Source organism: Agrilus planipennis, unplaced genomic scaffold (genome assembly GCF_000699045.2).
Source record: "Agrilus planipennis isolate EAB-ADULT unplaced genomic scaffold, Apla_2.0 scaffold249, whole genome shotgun sequence".
Lineage (NCBI taxonomy): Eukaryota > Metazoa > Arthropoda > Insecta > Coleoptera > Buprestidae > Agrilus > Agrilus planipennis.
This window is the reverse complement of record NW_020439523.1, coordinates 171,878-195,705: the sequence shown is the minus strand read 5'-3', so window position 1 is coordinate 195,705 and position 23,828 is coordinate 171,878. Positions and strand designations below refer to the sequence as shown.

General features: G+C 34.5%; 2 protein-coding genes and 1 non-coding gene across 3 annotated transcripts in view; all 3 read left to right on the top strand.

Annotated features, from left to right (window-relative positions):
* Window positions 1–5,761, top strand: part of LOC108739673 — a 10,830-nt gene extending 5,069 nt beyond the window's left edge. The window contains exons 2-3 of the mRNA XM_025979325.1: window positions 1,119–1,328; window positions 5,550–5,761. Coding sequence (XP_025835110.1) covers window positions 1,119–1,328; window positions 5,550–5,761 — 422 coding nt within the window. The remainder of the gene's footprint in view (window positions 1–1,118; window positions 1,329–5,549) is intronic.
* On the top strand, window positions 5,390–5,461 carry Trnaw-cca. The gene has a single exon. It is a non-coding gene; the product is annotated as a tRNA-Trp (tRNA).
* Window positions 5,762–7,677: 1,916 nt separating the features above from the next.
* The window catches only part of LOC108739677 (multiple epidermal growth factor-like domains protein 10), a 17,609-nt gene continuing 1,458 nt past the window's right edge, over window positions 7,678–23,828 (top strand). The window contains exons 1-8 of the mRNA XM_025979324.1: window positions 7,678–8,007; window positions 8,679–8,736; window positions 10,445–10,794; window positions 12,537–12,799; window positions 13,006–13,259; window positions 16,499–16,617; window positions 19,046–19,166; window positions 20,467–22,118. Of these exons, the coding sequence (XP_025835109.1) occupies window positions 7,862–8,007; window positions 8,679–8,736; window positions 10,445–10,794; window positions 12,537–12,799; window positions 13,006–13,259; window positions 16,499–16,617; window positions 19,046–19,166; window positions 20,467–22,118 (2,963 nt within the window). The 5' untranslated portion in view covers window positions 7,678–7,861. The remainder of the gene's footprint in view (window positions 8,008–8,678; window positions 8,737–10,444; window positions 10,795–12,536; window positions 12,800–13,005; window positions 13,260–16,498; window positions 16,618–19,045; window positions 19,167–20,466; window positions 22,119–23,828) is intronic.

The following is a 23,828-nucleotide window of genomic DNA, read 5'->3' as shown; positions in this document are numbered from 1 at the left end:
AACGTGTAATTATACAACACGCTACTGAAGTGAAACTTCTTCAAACACACAAACATACCGGGATGGGGGTTAAGGAATTGGTTTAATGGTATTATTTGTACACTATGCTTCGCACGGGTGCAATGCTGATAGTAAATATAATATAGAATGTTTTTATATACAACAATCACAGCTTTTTTGTCATTAGATAATACAAACCGGCCGGTACCGCCGCAACCGCTATGTCCCTGCATTTTGAGTCTGTAATATCTTCGAAAATATACATTTAAATTACATACTGTAAAGGCCATATTGATCTATATTAAATGCACAATGTATTTAAAAGTACTTAATTGGATAAGGATTAATGCTGTATCGCTTAAAATCGCTTGGTAAATATGCCATTATTTCTCATAAAAAGTAAAGAATTAAAAATGGTTATTGTGGTATGTCCCTATAAATTAAGTCTGTAATATCTTCGAAAATATTCATTTAAAATGCACAGTGTATTTAAAAGTATTTAATTGGATAAGGATTAATGCTGTATCGCTTAAAATCGCTTCGTAAATAAGCCATTATTTCTCGTAAAAGGTAAAGGATAAAAAATGGTTATTGTGGGTTATCCCTAAGAGATAGACATATACCATCGCGGACTTTTTTTGTAAACATTTCTAAGGTGTACAATACTGTAGTACATTATTTTGATCTATCTCGTAGGGTTCAGCCAGCGTTTGCAATGTAAGCGCAAAAAAAATGTTATTTACGACATCACATTACAAACCTCTAAAATTATCAGTATTTCTCTACTATATTATGCATGTATTATACATATAAACCTTCCTCTTGAATCACTCTATCTATTAAAAGAAACCGCATTAAAATCCGTTGCGTAGTTTTAAGGATCTAAGCATACATAGGGACAGGCAGTGGGGGAAAAGTGTTGCATGATTTCGTTACATAGCAACACGCATGAAACGAANTTAATTAATATCAAATAAGTATTATTTTGTACTAGGTACTTTTCTTCACGTCCATGGCACTTCCTTATGTATTTTTTAAAACGCAAAATCTCATTAATCTTACATCACTTATAATATTTTGGATTGCATGTACACAGACTAATAGAACCCATTAAATAGTTGCATTCGCAGGTATTGGTATGACGATAAGCGTGATAGTTGCAGCCGTTTTCATTATAAAGTTCAAATATGGTAGAAGAAACGCAAGAAATCCGTCGGCCTGTTGCAAAGTCCATTTTACCAAAACGGATAATAACAACAGTTGTAACGTAGCAGTAAATGCCGATTGCACAAACGTAAACAACGTCTTTCAAGGAGTCGTTTCGCCAGGTACGTCCACATTTCAGATGCTTAAGATACATGCCGCTTTTATTGTTTCCGCATTTTTCACATGTACACGTATTATACATGTGCCCGAGAAAACAAATCGATTCAAGAACCGAAGAAAACATCCAATTGAACTGAACAAAAACAACGTGCTGAAAACGGCGAACAGACAACAGATGTTGCTCAAAAAATTAAAAAGGAAACATCCACTTTCTAAAGAAATAAAGGAGTAAATACAGGTTAATAATACAATATCAATTTGGGCCTAGTAGTCCCATTTTGCTGTCCATTTGTAATATTGCAGTAATTTTGAGTCGCATATTCAGGTTATTTAATTTTAAATAATGATTCTCCTTCGGAATACAAAGATTCTTAACCACAATATATACCAAATGAACAAATTCAGTAGCCAGTGGGGTGACTTGCAGAGATATTGCTCCCACTAGTAAAACCCTCTCCCGGGGAACGCTGCTGGGTTTCAGCGAAGATTTTTAAAATTGCAGAAATGGAGAAAGCAGTTCTCTCTCCATTTTGTGTATTTTGTATGAAGCTCTATTTATAGTTTACAACCTGAACAAAATTTACATCATTATCATAAGGTCATTAACGTAAAGAATGGTTGGAGGTAACCGGGACAGAAATTCTCCACGGTGGTACACACCTCCCCGCCCCCATGGAACACAGCCTGAATTCAGCGAAAATTTTTCAAATTGCGGAAATGGAGAAATCAGCTTCTCTTCATCTTGTAGGTTTTGTTTGAAGCTCTATTTACAATTTACATTTTGAGCAAAGTTTTTATCACCCTGATAAGTTCATTAACCCGAAGAATGGTTAGGGGTGACCGGAAGAGAAATTCTTCCAAATAGTATAAACTTCACCGCGCCAGGGAACGCCACCTGAATTCAGCGAAATTTTTTCAAATTGCAGAAATCGAGAAATCAGTTTCTCCTCATCTTGTAGGTTTTGTTTGAAGCTCTATTTAGAATTTACAACGTGAGCAAAGTTTTTATCATAATTATAAGGTCATTAACCCGAAGAATGATTAGGGGTGATCGGGAGAGAATTTTCCCCCTTGTAGAATACATAAACTCCCTCCCCATCGTGAAATATTGTCTGAATTCGGCGAAAATTTTTTAAATTGCAAAACTGGAGAAATCCGTTTGCTCATCTTATGTTTTTTGTATGAAGCTCTATTTACTGCCATACAACCTAAACAAAGTTTTCATCATCATCATAAGGTCTTCAGCTCGAAGACTGGTTGGAGACGAACCTTCATTTCTTCCTATCTTGAGCAAATCCTCGTACTACTTTGAAACCCGAACAGTAACCTAGTCTAACCTCTTAACTTCTACTTCTGCTCCTAATAGGTATGCCTAAGTAGTCCTCCTTGTCCGAGAAAGGTGTCTTATCAACTCATCTCGCCTATTTCTTATTGATTTCCATAATGCTCTCTGCTGTCCTACTCCATCTAATACCTCCTCATATTTAATCTTTTCTATCCACAATATCCAAATTTTAAACGCTTCCACGTTTCGTACCCATACGGGGGGAACGTGTACCTCTTTAGAAATTGTTTCAGAATTTACAAATTAAGCAATTTCGAGCACAAAAGTGATTTCCTTTTATTAAAATCGTCTCTTATTTTTATATTAGTTCTAACCCTACTTTAACGTCCCTTATATATACTAATACGTTGTTTGATATTTATTAATTTTTATACCATACTCTTCCATCAATACCGCTTCCATATTTTTAGGTAACTCTAACTCCTCCTTGCTTGATCCTCACACTGCTATATCTATTATCCGCAAATCGGAAAGAAGGTTAATCTTTTACTCCGGTATGTCTAACCCTAAGTTTTCATGTTTACAATATCTTCGTTGTATAAATTAAAATGTAGTGGTGACAATATACACCCTTGTCTAGCTCCTTTCTTAATATTTACTTCTATATTACGTTACTTAAATTCTGTAACTAGCAGTTATTTATCTATCCCTAAATCCTATCCTTCTTCTAGCTTCTTTCTTTTTTCTATCGTTTTCTCAACTAACATCTGTAAATTTATATGATCTTAAGGAGTTCTCCTGTTTCTTAATTTAAAGTTTTACAAACTGCTTACATTAATTTTGGCAACTTACAGTCATCTAGAAAATTATATCAAAACTGGAAAAGCTTCTGTATTTAATGAAGAATTACAGTGAATGAATCAGAAACCACAACTAAGTACCTATGGTCAAAAATGGTACATCAAATTAAAAATTCTATTGATCACTCTTCCCCTATTTTGTAATCAGTGGTTTAATCAAAGCAATATTGGGGTTAGACGTATCCCAATATATTAAATATCAAATTAAAAATCTTTTTAGCGATAAAGGAGTCTCATTTTTTTCTTTCCTTCACCTCTCATACCTTTACTTACCTCCTGCCTTTTAGGCATGCTTTTTTTCTTTTTTCTATAACATCTTTCATTCATTCCATGTACCTGTATTCACTAGGATTTCCATTCTCCTATCTACCCTTGTGTTTTCACATTGTATTATTGCATGTTACACCGTTTCCGGTGCACTCCGGCACTTTCTGCATGCTCTGTTCACAATTTGGTACATTTTTATATAACTTCAAATTGAAAAGCTATTTATCTATTTTACAATATCAACTAATTTACAATAGTTATATGTACATATTGCCATGTATATGTAGATATTTATTGCTTTACTATAGTACTTATTGTTAATAATTTATTGTTGTTTATTTTACACTAACTCAACTCTGTTCAATAAGTTGCCTACAGGTAATTATAAAATGAAAATTTCCCGGAAAAATAAATTACTAACTACTTAAGTACCTACGTATTTTTTATTTGTTAATGTTGTATCAAGCTAATAAGGGCAGCAAATAAAAACTAATAATACCTAATAAGTTGTAAATCTATCCGATTGAATTTTTTCTAAAAATTATTTATTTATTTAAACTTAATTACTGCATTTTGTATAAACTTTATTAAAAAAACAGTTTTTTATTAAAAAAATAATTTCACCAGGCTATTATGATTTTCTTGTTATATAATAGGTTTGAATGTGATGAGTATCAATTCATTACATTGAAAGAAGTACATAAAGTAATATTATGTTTTACTTGNTAATTTTGTTTCTTCTTCTTTATTAATGAAAAGTTTGAATTTCAAAGACAAATTTGTTATTATTTATATATGTTCTTTCAAGCAATTTACACAAAAAAAAGCAATTACATTAATTTATTTTATTTCACTCTCCTCACTCAATTTTTTCAAAAGTTGCCACAAAAGTAGTAAAATAATGTTTTCACATATGTGAAAACGTTTTAATTTGCGATTTATTCAAGGAGCGTTCGTCTCTTATTATGTCTGTAATTCCAAATGGAAATTAGTGTTACATATGTAAATAAGCGCGAAATCGCTTCGCAAAAGGCAAGATAAAGTTGTCAACAGTGGCATCCGTTCGAAGACGATAATACATCTGTTATAATCTATTTAACAGTCCGCTAAAAGAATTGTAATTAATTTTCGATCTAACAACAGCATAAGAGTGTGTTGTGTGGATATATATTTATAGAAAATGTTTTCTTACAAATTCGGTTTATTAATCTTGGGTTTCATCCTTATCGCAAAATCGGAGGGGGCCTATAATGCAACTCACGGTAATTATTCAAAAGTTCATCACAATGGTACAAGATTTTCTGGACTTTGTACAGTAGAAGTGCCGTAAGTACCTATTTTTTGTTCGATTAAAAAATAACGTAACTTTAGAAGTATTTAAAAATTTTGAATTATCCACAAATTATATAGGATATACTCAAAGTTTTAAATAAAAACATAACCGAATTATAACTTAAGTTCCTTATGAAAAAAAAAAGATTTTAATTATTGTCAAATGCAAATTTCTTATTTGTATACATTTACATTATGATTTTCTTGTTATATAATAGGTTTGAATGTGATGAGTATCAATTCATTACATTGAAAGAAGTACATAAAGTAATATTATGTTTTACTTGTTCATTAATTACTGTATCTGATTTGTTCAAGTGACTCCGTGGCGCAACGGTAGCGCGTCTGACTCCAGATCAGAAGGTTGCGTGTTCAAATCACGTCGGGGTCAAACACTCTTTTTGTCAAACCTTATTGATTTTTCATTGCTAATTATCAATTACGTTTTTGTGAATATGTTATCAGCCATGTTCTTTTAGATTTATTGCAACATCAAGGAACTTTGTCAAAAGGATTAACATTTTCCACGGTACCAGAATTAGTGGATTTCTCAGTCAAATTTTCATCTAACGTTTGCGAAAAATCTTCTAGTGGAGAAAACATTTACGATGAGATACGAAGTTGCAAGGAAGATCCGACTTTTTCTAGTTTTTATGTAAATTTTAACAGTAGTAGTAATACATGTTCGTAATAATATTTTTTTTTATTTTTACTACATACTGGATTCTCTCCCACATTTCCGCATAATTTCTTAAAATTTATGATTTATTTCCATTTAATAATGTGAACAAAATTATATAGTTAATCATTAAATGCCTACACAGGTAAGGCAAAATGCTAATCGAACAGGCATAGGGCATCTCCCATTATGGCTTGTTATTATAAACATACATACAGAGCTTCTCTGTCTATGTATTTATTATTTTGTATTTCAGTGGGAAAAATTTTATAGGTATTAATAAACCTAAAACTGATTGTCTGATTAGGTCTAATTGTTTTAAAGCTGTGCATATCCTATCCGGTCCAAATCAGGCAAATTGATCAGGGTCAAATTATATAACCTAATCAAGACCAAATAGGGTAATAGCCCAATCGGGGGCAAGTTTGGTTGCCTGATTAGACTCAAATGTTTTAAGATGTTACATATTTTCAACATCATAAAGTCGTTAGACTAAGTCTCGTTGGACACGCACCTCCACTCTTTCCTGTTCTGAGTTTATCTTCGCATTTCCTCAAAACTAGAACATCCCACATGTCTTTTTTCTGCCTTCAATATGCCTCTCACTAGACCTTCATGCCTAAGAAGGTGTCCTACCAACCTATCTCGCCTATTTCTTATTGTCTTCCATAAAGTCCTCTGTTCTCCTACTCTTCTTAATACCTTATCAATTCTAACCAGTATCTTCATCATTTATTTGTAACGCTTCTAACCTTTTCTTTTCCGCCGCGCCCACCGTCCATGTTTCGTACCCGTACAGTGCCGCATTCCAAACACACTTTTAACAATCCTTTTCGAATTTCTAAATTAACCATTCGCGAGCATAGAAGTGACTTCTTTTTAATGAAGACGACTCTCCCCTGCGCTATCCTCTGCTTTATATCCCTACTATTCCTTCCGACTTGACTTACCTGACCTCTTAGATACTCCTATCTTTATATTCTATTCCTATCTTTATATTCTCCCTTTCTCTACATTTTCTTCCCTTGCATACCAGTATTTTTGTTTTACTTTTATTTATTTTTATACAATACTGTTACATATCTTATCCAGTTCCAATCAGGTGACCTGATCAGGGCTAAAATATATAACCTAATGAAGTAATTACAAGGCGTTACATATCTGATCCGAGCCATATCAAAATTATATTATCTGGGTCTTATTAGAAGTCAGGTATGTAGAACAAGACACAGATCGCAAACAAATTTCCAGTCAGGTATCCCACCCCTGCTTTTCTGAAAACCGTCCTAAACTAATCGAACTTTCAAGATGTTTTGAACAAAGTATATACCACTCTTACAATGAAAGATGCCGTTCTTTGATGATTGCAGGTAATTAAATATACCTAATCAAAGCGCAGCTAACGCCGGGTATTCGGTTTTTAGACCAAAAATTATTATTATTATACTTTTGGTTCAAATGACATAACAAAGGTAGAAGCAGAAGACATTTTATTACTAATTATTCTCAACAAATAATTGAAAACAAACAAATAATTAGATTGCAGTTAATGCATTAAAAACATATCCAATCCGATACATTCAATAAATAATAAATATGATTATATATATCTGTGTACATCAGTATGTACGCCTCCCACTGGCTAAAATTAATATTCGTAATTTTGTTTCTTCTTCTTTATTAATGAAAAGTTTGAATTTCAAAGACAAATTTGTTATTATTTATATATGTTCTTTCAAGCAATTTACACAAAAAAAAGCAATTACATTAATTTATTTTATTTCACTCTCCTCACTCAATTTTTTCAAAAGTTGCCACAAAAGTAGTAAAATAATGTTTTCACATATGTGAAAACGTTTTAATTTGCGATTTATTCAAGGAGCGTTCGTCTCTTATTATGTCTGTAATTCCAAATGGAAATTAGTGTTACATATGTAAATAAGCGCGAAATCGCTTCGCAAAAGGCAAGATAAAGTTGTCAACAGTGGCATCCGTTCGAAGACGATAATACATCTGTTATAATCTATTTAACAGTCCGCTAAAAGAATTGTAATTAATTTTCGATCTAACAACAGCATAAGAGTGTGTTGTGTGGATATATATTTATAGAAAATGTTTTCTTACAAATTCGGTTTATTAATCTTGGGTTTCATCCTTATCGCAAAATCGGAGGGGGCCTATAATGCAACTCACGGTAATTATTCAAAAGTTCATCACAATGGTACAAGATTTTCTGGACTTTGTACAGTAGAAGTGCCGTAAGTACCTATTTTTTGTTCGATTAAAAAATAACGTAACTTTAGAAGTATTTAAAAATTTTGAATTATCCACAAATTATATAGGATATACTCAAAGTTTTAAATAAATACATAACCGAATTATAACTTAAGTTCCTTATGAAAAAAAAAAGATTTTAATTATTGTCAAATGCAAATGACTTATTTGTATACATTTACTTTATATTAAAAGTAAAACAACTGTGTTGACCTCATACAGGAGGGTCATTTATTTCTTTATTAATCTGATAATGTACTAATTTTGGATTAATCATGTTAAAAACATTATATAATTGTATAATAATTGATAATTTACATGTTGCAGCCTGCTCGTTTCTAAAATCCAAAACATTACATTATTATAAATTCAGTTGCTTCAGTTCAAAATTTTTCAAATAAAACATTTTCAAAACTTTCCCGAGACAGTTTTTTTATGTTTATCATTCATTATTATATATTATATAACAGTTAAAAGTGGAATATGTATTAAAAAAAGCAAATATAGATAGGTATATACATTGTATTTTCTGTAATGTATGTATAATCCTACACAGAAAAAGCCTTGAAATTACGAAAAACATTAGGTCATCAATTTTTCTGAGAAGGAAGTGGGTGGAGCGTATGCAATCTAACAAGTTTCTATAAAATTTCAGAACCATAGAATTATTGAGTGAAGAAGATAGAAATGGATATGTTCCTCCTGGTAATGGGGTAAGTACAATATCCGGCAATCAATCATTTTTATGCACCGTTTACAAAAAAGTATAGGATGTAAGATAAAACATCAATACCACGGCTTTTCCGAAAACTCATCTTGATTTAATTAATGAAACAGAAAAATTTAGTGTAGCATTTCACATAGTTGATAATAGACGCTTGTATAAATTTAATTAGAAAGGTAAAGAGTCTATAATTCTTTCTTTTTTGATTGGCCAATCAGGGGGAACCGTCAAAACAAGATTTAAAGAGCATCGGACGGTATTCTTAAACGTAAAAGCACGATAGGCATTGCTGTGTAACATTATACTATAAAAAACCAGGATGTCAATACATATAGTAGATAAAAGGTAGAAAACACACTTCTAGAAAATTTCGGAATTAAAAAACTAATTGCAAACAACATCAACTTTATAAACAATCAAATGGAATTATTGATAAATCCACCGGTTCGATTTCGAGTCCGGCTGCACTGGTTCAAATGTTTCTGTGGTTCCTTTGATCATTTATTCGACAAATGTAGAGGTATAGTTGGGACGATCAAAATTGGTAAAGTCCGCAATAAATTATCTGTGAAAATCGACGTATCACTCTTTCTTACTTATTTCCACTTGGGATTGTAGTAATTTGTTGCGTTCTAAACATGTCCTTGTTAAGTTAGGAAATGCTTCATGAGTGAGTGGTACAGAGTAAATAGAGATAACCGAATAAAAGTAAGCGGTGCAGTGATTAGAGATTGCTCAAGGACGTAAAAGGTCAGGGTCGGCTTTATAACTGCCTGGTTAGAATTATATCTTTAAACAAGCGTCTTTAGTTTCCTGGATTCCTAAGAATCTTCAACTTTTTTTAAAGTCAGATGCTGACACATTAATTGGTGTAATGGTATTCCTATTTATTGGTGACCGCTGCAATTCCTACCTGACATCTCTTTTCTATGTTCAAAATATTCCCTACAATCTGTCGTGTGTAAAAGTAGGCGTTTTGTCAGCAACTGTTCTAGTCTAGTATGTAAGTTGAAAGAAGAAAGTATTGTTCATTTCAAGAAGTTGGAGATATGCTCTCTCCCTTTATTAGGATGCGCCGTAGCATAATTCCAAATTCAATCATATTTGTCTGCGTAGCTCATTTCTTCACAGATCATCGAGCGAGAGCTAGACAAAAGTGTACAGTACCATTTGCAAAATTATTTAAACTGCCTCGTTAAGATTTAAGAATATGCTTTATCTAAAAGCATATTTAGCCAAAAATAATAAGAAGTGAATTAACTTAACGTTCTACACACTTATAAAACTTTTGCTTTGTTTTCTATTCTTAATTTATATGCATTTTTGTTTTAAGAAATTGCTAAACATTTTCGTCTAGTACTGTATAGTTCTAGCCGATCTCCTAAGACCGTCCATCGAGAGCTCTGCTCGTTCAAGCTTGTTCCGACTATTTCTGTCTTGCTCACGCCTAGTGTGTATTCTTTCTATCTTCGCGCAGATTTCTTCAAGGTCACAATTCTAACATATTGAAATGGGCTGTAAATGCGACAGTTTTATTGATACATTCGATACTGTAAATTTCAGCTTTCTTTTGGGTTCTAATTTTATTTTTTGATTAATTAAAAGACATTATATTATAAAGTATTTGTCGGGCTGTAAACTGCTGTCAAGTTAAAGAAAAATCTGTTGGTTTCAATTTGAGACTTTTTTTGTTACAGTCTAAACCCGGTTACAGTCGAATTTTCGAATGTTGTAAAGGGTACCGTCCAATACCACACACATTCCGCCACTGCGAACCCATCTGCGAAGACGGTTGCGTGAATGGGAATTGCACCGGACCAAACGTGTGCGTATGTTGGCCAGGGTTCGTGCGTGACTTGGACGACAACTGCGTACCAACATGTCCGAAAAGTTGTCTAAACGGAGAATGCACTTCCAACGGAGTTTGCGTTTGCCACGATGGGTATGTGTTGGAACAACATGGAAGATTTTGCATACCCCATTGTCGCGGAGGGTGCGGAGTTGGAGGAAACTGCACTGCTCCAGAACATTGCGAATGCCAAAAAGGGTAAGTGACAAAGTAATTAAAGATGCACCTACCAAAAAAACTCCTTTACTTTGCGGTGAAAAAACGAGGCAACAGTTTTTATTTCTAGATTACCTATTTCTAAAATTAATTAGACTTGCAGAGGGTGTGAACTACAATGTGGTACGAAAATATCTAAAAAGAAATCTTTAAACCTTCCTGCTCTATGACGATATGTTGACAAAATAGACCATCTTAAAACATTACGCCCCGATTCTTTGAAGTCACAAGAGATTTGTCTAGTTAAAAAATTAGGCATTAGACATAGCTTGTCATCATCATCAAAAGGTCCACGTTTTCCTATCTTCAGCTAATTTTCGTATTTCCTTAACAGTAACACGTCCTACGTCCTTAACTATTAATAAACAGTAATCTAATCTAGGTCTACCTCTATTCCCCTTTCTACTAGCCTTTTATGCCTGAGAAGATGTCATACCATATTTCACCTATTTTTTATTGACTTCAACAGTGATCTCTGTTCTCCTACACTTTCTATAGTAATACCTCCTTAATTCTAACCTTGTCTATCCATTGTTTCCTTCCTCATTATTCGCTTGTATTAACACCACATTTCGAACAAAGGATGTCATAAAAAATTTTGAGAGAGTTACTATTTGTGTAATTTGAATTTGGACTTACGTTTAGTAAGTGAGCTTAAGAAAATTATATTGTGAAAACACAAAAGGAAAGAATGTACTCTTTAAATTGGTGTACCTAAATATTCGAACTGCGTATCAATATCTGTTGAGAAAATAGAGGTGCGCCATTAGGAAAAAGAAAAGATATATGTAGTTAGATGTGAAAATAGTTGTGTAACTGTTCATAACAGTTTTGAACGGGTTATAGGTTTATTAAACATATGTAGTTCAATTATGCAATGTAAAGAAAGTGCTGAAAAAGGAATATAAAAAACAATTTCAAACAAATTATGGTGACGTTTGGTATTATGGCGACGTTTGACATACAAAAACTTCGTTTTTTGAATTAATGACTGGACTACTATTGGAAGTACTTAGTAAAACTGACAACACAAGGTATCTTTGGAGGGTTGTACGTTGTCCGTTATTGATTTTAAAAACCGGGTGCATTTTTGACTTTTATTCTTATGTTGTTTCTCTGCTTCTTCGGTTTTAAATTATTTTTTAAACTATATTTACGAGTATAGGTATTTTTGATGATGTTGCAAAATATATTAAATTTTGATAATTAATCGTTGTTGGGATAATTTTTTTGGGTAGTACCTATGTTTATCTTCGTTCTTATTATTGACAGTCACAAAGTACAACGGATTATGAGACAAAAATCTAAACTTTTTATTGGCCTTCTCTGCCTACATATGCCTACTTCTACTACTACTTCTTCCTATCTCAAACACAAGTAAAGCTACACCTTTAGCCATTTGTAAGTAATTATATAATGTAGGTCTACCTCTACCCCTGTTAACTCCTTTTTCTACTTTCAATACAATGTTTCTAACTGGCTCTTCACGTCTGAGCATTGACTTCTATAAGGGTCTCTTTCACCTACTCTTTCGATAGCACTTTTTCGATCCTGAGTTATCTGACCCATAAATATCGAAAATCAGCAACAAGAAAATCCTGGATTTTCGCTATAGACACAGTCTAGTTATTGAACATTGAGAAACCAACAGATTGAAAAAGATAGCACCACTATTCAACCCATTTTGATCATTGACTTTCTCGATTTATTTTTTTTTTTTTCAGATTCCATAGAAATGAAGTAACTGGAAAATGTGAGTATTACTGCGAAGGAGGCTGCGGCGGTGGTACCTGTGTGGGTCCCAACAAATGCTCTTGTAAACAAGGTTATGTACAGAAAAACGACCTCACATGTTCACCTTCATGTCCTAGGGGATGCAAAAATGGACTTTGTACCGCCCCCAATGTGTGCTCGTGTAAGGAAGGGTGGATTTTGAACAAGAACGGTATACAGTGCGATCCACAATGCTCGGAACCATGTCTTAACGGTCAGTAACATTTATCGAACAGTTGTATGTTTTATTGGATACATTAACATTGAAAACATTCTCGAAAATGGGATTTGTTATTTAAATATAATTTTTAACTCGAAACATCTGTGAATACGTGAAAATCCTTAAAATTGTTTTAGAGAAATCGATTAAATCATACCGGACTTGCTCGTATACTACAAAATTTTTTCTTTTTATTTCAGGTGTCTGTGTAGCCCCAAACGCATGCGAATGTTTCCCTGGATACATCAAGGATACAAGTTCGTTATCGGGTAATAAATGTGTGGCGCACTGCCCAGAGGAATGTGTAAATGGGCAGTGCACTAGACCTAACTATTGCATCTGCAATCTGGGATACTTGAAAAAATCGAAGAACAGCAACGTATGCGTCAAAAGGGAACGTCGATCGGTGATTCACTGGGAACTAATTCTGCCAGAAAAAAAAGGAAAACACATTACCTACTAAGAAATTAATAAATCATCAAACCAAAGTTGAACTTTTCAATTTAGCATTTGTAGCTGTTACTGTAGATATCCTTGTACAATGTTCATTGTTTTTGTTCTGAAATACAGAAGCTGACGTAAAACTGTTTATTATAATAAAAAAGCTTAATTGTTGAGAAAACCGGATAATTATTTACTATGCTCACAACATTTAGTGGAAGTATCATATAAATCTGTCCGACAGTTATGACGTAAATCGTATTCAAAATAGCCAAGATAAGTTGCTTATGCCATTTTTAAATTTAAACTGTAATAAATGATAAGTATAATAAATAAATCAAAACAAATAGACTTTTTAAATACCTACTATCTATTGAAAAGGAAATGCTGCCTTTGCGTTTAGTAAAGAACCTTCAGCTCTTGTAGTATCCAAATAGAAGCAGGGATCTCATTAGCACGTTATAGGTAGCAAAAAAACTTTTGGGTGTTTCGTTTCCACCGGCTAACAATGCTAGTGGGCGGTCAGTATTTTCGGACCTTCTAGGAATCATGGGAATGGGTGTAGGTGTTGGTTGGTGTGACAAAAATGAGAGAAACGAAACTCATTGATTCAAGGAAAAACCCGGAATCGAACCGGTGTCCTCCCGAATGCTAAGCAACGATCTGAACCTCTAGGTCATGCCGTCATGAACTCATGAAGCTTCAAGAAAGCGAGTTCACGTAATACCTAAATAGAGGTAGTGTATCGCCATCTACTATGTATTTGCTGCTACTAAAATATTTCAAGCGTAACACCTGGTTTTACTAAGATAACTTGAAATACCTCAGATGAAGAGCTTAAGCGTTCTTTTTCAGTAATTTATCAAAACTGCCAAAAACGAATCATGATTTTGAGCTTTAGTTCCTATCAGCACACCATGGGCATCGACCAAAACGAAGATGTTCCGCAAAATGAGCACCTATATATATACAATACCATAGTATTGTCACGTCTAGGTCACCCAACACGCATCGTCTTGATAAACAACTCGGTGGATAACTACAAATATTACTCGGTCCGTTGTAATCTAACCACCGTTCAGCCTGAGGAATCCTAGGAAGATAACGAATTAATCAAAGATCAGAGGAAGGACGAAAATATTATCCTAATAATGAAATGGAAATAATCCAGAATCTCAACACTATCGTAAACAGACGTGAACCATCTAAGCCAGTCAACGAAAAGAGTTTGGGTCCAGTGGAACTGTCTTATCTCGAATTACGATATTGTAGGCAATCCAACATACATAGTGACAAAGGAGACCAGGTTTCTAGACTGCATATACTGGATCATTCTAGAAACACGGCCAGCCTCTATAAATAGTTGTCGCGAGATCGAGTGCAGTCAGTACGAGTTCGAGGTACGTGGTGATACCGAGCGGAGAAGAGAGAGCAAATAAGTAACAAAGTATTCATATAGTGGTGAATTGATAACTAATTAACAGTAGACAGCAAATAGTTAAACAAAGGTAGTAATAGAGCGAGAAGGTGTTTAAATACGTAACAATATTTTAGAAAGAGAATGTAGGAGAGTTCAGGATGGAACTAGAAATAAGCTTCAAGTGGTACATACGAAGAAACGAATTTCGAGGCGAGAATTCTCGAGAAATTTGTCTTTAGTCGAGACGGGAAAAAAGCTCAACATGCTAAAATTAACAAAATATGATTAAAAGCTAATTATGATTTGTTTAATCGAAAAACTGTGATGTTATTAACATAATAGTTTATAAATACAGAAGGCATTTTTAGTTTAAGTTAGTAGCTGAATCTTTGTTTATTAAACAAGTTTTTATAAATATCCAAATATATACTAGTAATTTTACTGATNATCATAATATAAACAATAATATGTGTTTTTTAGGAAATCGCTACTTTTGCTAACATCAATAGTGGCAAGTCTCTTGGTAGGAATTACAATTTTAATATTATTTGTTATATGGAGGCGCTACAAAAAAATTTCATACAAAATCAAAAAATCGTCATCAGATGAGGATTCAACAGGTGAGTGAACTCATCTACACACTGTAAAATTGAGAGTTGCAATATAACTAAATGCGGTACAAGCTACTGGTTTTCATTTATAACATACAGTACCCCGACTAGAAATTTGAGGGGGGTGCATGTAGAATCCTTAAGTGGGTAGATCACTACCTCTTGTGGGCCCCATGAGGTTGCCTTCTAGGGCCAGGAAGGGGCATATGACGCCTTGCCGCATTTGCGCATCATTAGGAATGCCGCATGTGCCCCCCGCGGGGAAAATTTATTGCTACCACATTAAAAAATTTTGGAAAAATGAACTTTATTATTATTGCAACATCAACTTGAAATCACTTTTCGAAATTAATTAATGAGGAAAATATTTTTGTTGCTGTTATCACCCCCTTGCCGGGAATCGAACCCGGGACCTTTGGCTTTACGCACCAATGCTCTGACCAACTAAGCATTGCACACCTATTACGTATTTTGTGTTAATCAGTTGCAACCAATTTTTGATTGAACGAGATTTGTCATAAAAAACTATATTTCAGATGCTACAAAATTCTGTCCCTACAATCCTAAACAATCCAATCCGCACGATGGGAAAGTGCCCACCAGTTGGTTGTACAAAAAGGGAAGTGAAACGGTAGAGTTAGTGAATTAATGAATATGTATCCACACGTAAGTATTAGTGGCTGGTGGGAATGGAACACTCTAAAGTATGAAATTTGCAACTTCGATATATGGACTAAAAATAAGGGCTGAGAATGTGCATTTCTTCCTAACATCCTTCCTAAGATATGTAAAAATATTTATAGAAAACATTGGTTTCTAAAACCTTTTGAAAAAGATATGTATACAATACGATAATGGCCGTTTACAACACGTTCTTACAATTACAATTTCATATTCTTCTCAATAACATCAAACACAAATATTATCTTCTATTAAAGCACCAGCCTTTGCTCTGGCTCACCAAGTGGTCGAACTGATAACGCAGAGAAATTTGCATGTTGAACGATGATAAAAATACATGAATATAGCACACATAATAGTTATATATATTCAATACAAATACAAATAGAATACACTATGTATCCCGGTAAAAAGGCTTACATGTATTGTACATAAGCATGATCCTACCGAAGTGTGTCATCAACGACCAAAGAAGTTGTCCTAAATGTATACTTATTGTTCATTTGTGTACGTTCACTCTTCCTTGCCGATTAATTAATAATTGATCTAATAATGATTACTTACTATTACTACTCCGTTTTTATTTTTCAAGTTTTATGTGTATCAATTAGTTTTAAATTTGTTGTTTCCGAAGCTGGCGTCTGTACCACAGTGGAAAGGTAAGAAAATCTATACAAATTCCTACTTCTGTAATAGTTCTCTAGGGAATAAAGAATACTGAAAAAAACTCTAAATTTATGTAAATCCTTTTTATCTAATTCTAATTATATTCTTCTTACTAGTGAATATAAATAAGCCAAAATGATAAGTACCTAACCAAAATTTTATTTTCTGTTTTGTTCTCAAATATTAACCCACCAGTATGTAGGTAAAAATAGATTCCGAGATGCTCTTAGTACCAACATCCTGAAAAGTTCAAGCAACTTCAGTCGTGAGGCTTTTACTTTTAGGGAGTTAAAGGGGTTATTTTTAGTTTTTGGCATTATCTCGAAAATTATCCGGTTTTCGACTAAGATAGTAACGTTTTAGGGTTATAATTTATACGTAAGGTCCGGCGAATTTTTTAATCACGTGACCACCATCGCAGATGAATTGGCAGTTTTATTCAGCAACGGTAAAGATGATGAATATTTCGACTGTATGCATCAATTTTATTTTTTATTAGAACACACATAAAGGAAAGACCGTTTAATTAATTCTGGGGGTAGTTTATAGCATTATAAGGAGTATTCCTTCTACAATATAGCAGCAACTTTTTTGGCCTGTATCGGAAATCTTTCTGAGTAAAAATGAGGGCACTCCCCAATTTTCAAATATGTATAATTCCTTTGTTTCGTTTATCCTAATTTGTATTGTTTATTGATTACTGTATTAAGTTATTTCTTATTTCGATGTACTGGTATGCAAGGGAAGAAAATGTAGGGAAAGAGCAAATATTACGATAGGAGACGAAAAATTAGAAGAAGTGACTGATTTTAGGTGTCTAGGAAGTCAGATAAGTCAGGATGGATGGAGCAGTAGAAACATAAAAACGCAGGGTAGGTCGCCTGTAACAAGAAAAGATATTTTTTTTGCTCGCGAACGGTTAATTTAGACAAAAATTATGTCTAGAGCATGACTCTGTATCAGTGCTAAACGCGAACGGTGAAAGCAGCTAAAATATAGATAGAAAACGTTAGAACTGAGGTGGTATTAAAAAAAAGAGTAGGACAATAGATAGCGCTATGGAAGTCAATAAGAAATAGGTGAGATAGGTTGATAGAACACCTTATCAGACATTAAGGGCTAATTAGAGATATATCAAAAGCAGAAACAGTAGTTAAAGAGAACAGAGGTACACTTAGATTAGATTACTGTTCGCAAATAGTTAATAATGCCGGATGTTCTAGTTTTAGCGAAAATAGGAATGAGTGGAGCAGAATTAGAATTAATGACCTTATGATGATAATGATATTTCAATATAGTTCTTGTTTTTCTCTTCCTCGTGAACAAAAATACATCAGTACCTACTGTCGAACTATCACAATTTCTGTCGCTTGTTAGTATATCAGATTCCAATTAACGATAACTTATTAGTACAGACTCTTTTTCAACGGTTTCACCTCGACCGTCTGGTTGAAAATCCCCCAAACAAAAATTAAAATTTCTTTGGTTTAGTATTTAAAAGACTTTTTGTTGCGACTTAATGATTGGCTTGGGACGTATACTATGGTAAGGGTGGCATTTAATGGTAAGCTCACTAGAATGAAGACACGAACCTTTAACTGTTGTGGTTTTGCAGGGTACCCTACCATAATATCTCTCGTTTAAGCTCGTCCCCTATTCGAAATTATTCGAAATTCTTAGAAAAATGAGATTCAGTTGCAGTTTCGGATAGACATCCATTAGTTTGGGTTACCGTTACGAAGCTCCACGACATTCCTAGTTTGCAACTAATTAATGTGCGTGTGGAACAGTAGATTACGCACTACGAAGCAAAAGTGGGGAAGTAGGTTACTTTTACGCTGAGGTGCCTTGCTATTTTTCGTCACATCTATGCCGGAAGTTCGAGCATTCGTATCTCATCGGTTAGGGTGTCAGCCGACCCACGGTGCGGAATCGTCTAGTTTCGGCCCATTGTGCATTTCTTTCGGCTTCGTATAGAGGGATGAATGTTCGACGTTTTTGTATATACTTAAGTAGAGATCCAAATTTTAGTAATGTCAGTACTGAGCGGCATTGCCTAGACGTTTAGACCATTGGTTAGCATTCACGAGGACGCCGGTTCGATTCCGGGTCCGTCTACCTTGGTCCAAGTTTTTCTGTGGTTTCCTTGGATCACTTAGGCTAATGCTAGGGCAATAATATTCCACAGACAATCTTTCATTCTCTTCTGTTTTCATTTCGTCCGTCCCATTTTTCTCACTCGAACCACCACTCACCCATTCCTACGATTCCTGAAAATAGGCTGAAGAGGCTTTTCTGTCCTACCTTCCGGCATAGTCCGGAGGAACTGCCCGCCCACCGGTATTAGTGGCTGGTGGGAATGGAACACTCTAAAGTATGAAATAGTACAGTATTAATAATGTCAGTATAATTTCATTGCAGTTACACAATACCCATACAAATGCCCTATAGGGAGCGTTACACTGAAAGTTATCGAGCCCGATGTTGGTATGGTTCATGTACAAAGAAGAGAACTTCTTATCGGACAGTGTATAAAACCGAGGTTTGTATGAAAAGAAGGCTGTCGGGTCGGCCACTTTTCTTTGGTATACGGCCCAATTTAAAAGGCCATTTTTACATTACCTTATATTTCTATACAGTATAAAGTAAATAGGAATTTGATTAATACTACAATATTATTAAAAGATTGCATCTACGTCATCAAACCAATACAAAACGTCAAAAATTGGTCCTAGTTTGTGGTGTAGATTATTGGATGTAAATATGCAAACCAAGATGTATCACCGAACTGCGTAAAGGCAGAACACACCATTTTAATAACAGTTGATAGAGTCAAAAGTTTGCGTCAAATCGTGCTGTAAATTGTTGAATAGTTCATCCAAATTTCAAATCTGTAAATCAGTCAGCATTTTCTTTCAGTCAGTTACTATAACATCACCTTTCACCCCTATACGGATCGAAAGTAGAAAATTCCTTATGAGTACATGCTTAGAGTACTCTAGGAATAATCTTGCCAAATTGCTAATCTCTAGATCAACCGAGTTTAGACACTGCGTTGTCTATTAGTTAGTCAGTCAGTTACGGTTCTGCTTTATATACAGGGTGGTCCATTAAACGCGCCTTACTATCTAGCGGTCTTGCCGTTGAAATTGGAATATGGCTTCCCATTTGAAGAAAATGAGTTATTGTTGTTTGAAACATTTAAAATTTGAATGATGTAATATGCTCTGAAAGAAATTTTTAGATTGAAAGCCAAGTGTGTTTCATGCTCTTTTCAACAGAGGCAGCCGCATCTTTTTATCGACTATCACTGCTGAGATATTAAAATTTTTTGTAAGGTATTACAAACGTCAAATTTTCTAGAAATTACTAAATAACTCCAAAAAGATACCGCGCAGGCAAAACTTATGCTTTACAAACTGAATATTAAAATCGATGCTGAATTCAAAAATGCAATAATATACAGGGTGTTTCATTTAAAATAAAGTAGCTGATGTATTCTTCCGGTATATCCTGAAGTCTGCCATCTCTGAAATTACTTTCCGCAGATGGATTATTTAAAAAGAGACATTTTTTATTGGAAACATTTTTTTCCAATTTCAACGGCAAGACGTAAGAACTAGAGAGCAAGTCGTGCTTAATGGACTACCCTGTATACCTACAAACAGGTGGATTCTTTTATGATTCAAAATACGTGGATTCTTTAATGATTAAAAATCTGGATTTTTAGTCGAAAACATAAATTAATTTTATTTTAGAATACAGGATGGAAAACAATTTTTGAAATAATTTACTTCATACTTTCGCTGTTCACCGGAAATTTTACATTTTTTTGTTAACAGATAGTCACCAAGACTAGACCAAAACAGTTTTGTTGTAACGGATACAGAGGTACTCCAGGAGCATGTGAACCAATCTGCGACAACCCTTGCATTGGTTCAACATGCACCGCCCCCAATACGTGCACCTGTCACTACGGCTACAAACCAAATCCGAGCACTCCATACGAATGCAAACCTTCGTGTTCCAAAAACTGTACCAACGGCATGTGCAAGGCACCGGAAACGTGCACTTGCAACGACGGATATGAGACGGACCCCAACGATAAGTTCCTGTGCGTACCGCATTGCAGCCAGAAATGCGTAAATGGCATTTGTACGGATCCAGAAGTATGCACGTGTGATCCGGGATTTGGAAAAGACGAAATCGACAAATACAAATGCGTCCCTGTTTGTTCAAAACCGTGCGTTAATGGGAAATGTGTGGCTCCAGATTTCTGCCAATGCAACCAAGGTTATAAGATGAATTCCACAACGAACAAATGCAATCCCGTTTGCGATCCTGCATGTCCAAACAATGGACAATGTGTCGATCCGAACAGATGTGTTTGTAAGGAAGGATATGAAATGAATCCTGGTAATACTGACTGCATCCCGAGCTGTTCAAAACCTTGTATTAATTCCGCATGCACTAAACCAGAAGAATGCTCATGTCATTTGGGATACGTTAAAAGCAATGAAGACAAATACGTATGTGAACCAATATGCGACATTCCATGCAACAATGGTAATTGCATCGCACCAAATACCTGCACTTGTTTAAATGGTTATTCCAAAAACAACATCAATGCCACAGAATGTACACCAGTTTGTACTCAAACCTGTATCAACGGAAAATGCACCAATCCTGAATCTTGTACTTGCAATGAGGGATATCAACCTAAATCTTCCAATAAATACCAATGTGATCCAATTTGCTCAAAACCTTGTGCGAACGGTTTCTGCTCAGCGCCAAACACATGCTCCTGCAAAGAAGGATATATTCTGGACATTCAAGATAAATTTAATTGTCTTCCAGAATGTCCTGGAGGATGCGAGAATGGAAAATGCGTGGCTCCTGGGGTTTGTACTTGCTTAAAAGATTACACCCCTCAAAATAACACCAACACAACGAAATGTATCCCAATTTGTACTACAACTTGTACAAATTCGAAATGTACCGCTCCTGAATATTGCATGTGCCATCAAGGATATCAATCGAATCCTCCAAATAAATACAAATGTGACCCAATTTGCTCCAAACCTTGTAGAAACGGAATTTGTACAGCTCCTGAAATTTGCTCATGCAACGTAGGATATTCACTTGATGATGTGGACAAGTTTAATTGCGAACCTGTTTGTCCTCAAGGATGCAAAAATGGAAAATGTATAAAACCGAGCGTTTGCGTTTGCAATAAAGGCTACGACGATATGTCTAATTCGACCGGAAATTGCCAACCAATTTGTGAAAAAGGATGTCTAAATGGAGTGTGTACAATGCCAAATGTGTGCACATGTATTGAGGGTTATGTGAAAAATAGAATAAATAATTCAATATGTGAAATGGATTGTTCCAAACTTTGTCGAAATGGAAATAAGGATAACAAGGTGCACTGCCCAGAAAATTGTAGAGCAGCTGAAACTAATTTAGAAGTACCGCCTTTACTTACTTCAAGGTAACGCATTTTTGTGAACTTCTGATCTACTCAAAATAGGATTTCAGTTTTGTCTAAAGGTAAAAATATATGTATCAAAATAACAAAAACTAACTAGGTACGTAAAAAGTGAAACTTTCTATGAATCATTTTACATAGAAACCTAGAACTGCGTTATTTACAAATTCCAAAACTGTTGGTACACATTCCGACTACAGAAACCTTCCGTATTATCTTATCATTCTAAAATCTTTATTCCAATGACCAGTTTAACATGTATCTCCACTTCATCCCATTATCTGTATGAACCAATCTTCGCATTTCTTAAAAAACTACATGGACCTGCATCTCCAACCAGTTGCGAACAGTGATCTAATCTGCAGCTTTTAACTCCTGTTCCTACTTTGAATACATGTCTAACTAACTCATCTGGCCTATTTTTAATTGAATATCATGTCAGCTGTTCTTCTACTCTTTCCAATATCTCTTCATTTCCAACCTTCTCTATCCACGGTATCCTCATCATTCCCCTGTAACGTCATGTTTCACACGCTTCTAATTTTTTCTTTTTCACAGTAGTCGGTTATGCATTTCACACCCATATACAGTGATGATTCAAACATACAGTTTTAGTAAACTCTTTCGAATTTACAACTGATGGTGGACACAGAGATACCCGGCTGTGCACTATTCTGTGTGTTCTAACTCTAGCGTCTTTTCCGTCCTGTGTTATCTAACTCCATAAATATTGAAAAAGAAATAGAGGAGAAGAAAATAGTATCTTGAACATACTTATCTTTATTGAATTAGTTTAATGATCATCCAGAAAAGTCAGTTTTTCTTTGTAATTTAACAAAAACAAAAAATTAACGCTTTATAAAAACATACTAAATATGCATCTCATACGTTTAACAATGTCTTGTAACAGAAAACGTAGTAGAACATTAGAAAATGTCAAATCAACCCCTTTCCGTCATCATCATAGGTCCGTCAGTCTGATTAAACACACATCTCCACTCTTTTTTATCTTACTTAATCTTCACATTTCCCTAAAACTAACACACCGTACTTCCTAAACTGTTTATGAACAGTGGTTTGCTCCTCTTAACTCCTACTTATGCTTCTAATATGTTTCTAACTATCCCGTCATACCTGAAAAGGTGTCCTACCAACCTCTCTCGCCAATTTCTTATCGACTTCCATAGCGTCCACAGCATGTCGAACCCTGTGAAGTCCGTTTAAATGTACCTTTGCTGTTTAACAGAAATTGGTGATTTATCTGGACCATATTATCGTTTCAACGTAGCTGTATTGACATTATAGGATGCGACTAGTAAAAAAAGTACAGGTCGGACGAACGAAGCTGGCGAGTGGTCGCGCTGGCACTTGCCCATTTATAGCCTATTTGGGTAGATCACTCCGAAACGATACGCAAATAATTTTCCAATAGGCGTAAACTATTGTATTAATACAGATAGGACAGTAGCGTACTAGAAAATAATATAGAAACATAACTTACCAAAAAGAAATAAACCTAATGATTTTGTTTGTTTTGTAGTTAGTTTTCACATTCATTGTTCTCATCGGAATTACTATCACTGCCACCAACATCAACAATTAGTTCTTCTGTTTGTATGTCTATTACTTGCTCATTATTTAACATTTATATAAATCACGTTAAACTAAATTATTGCGCCTATTTCTTTTTTATATAAACTTTAAATATCTACA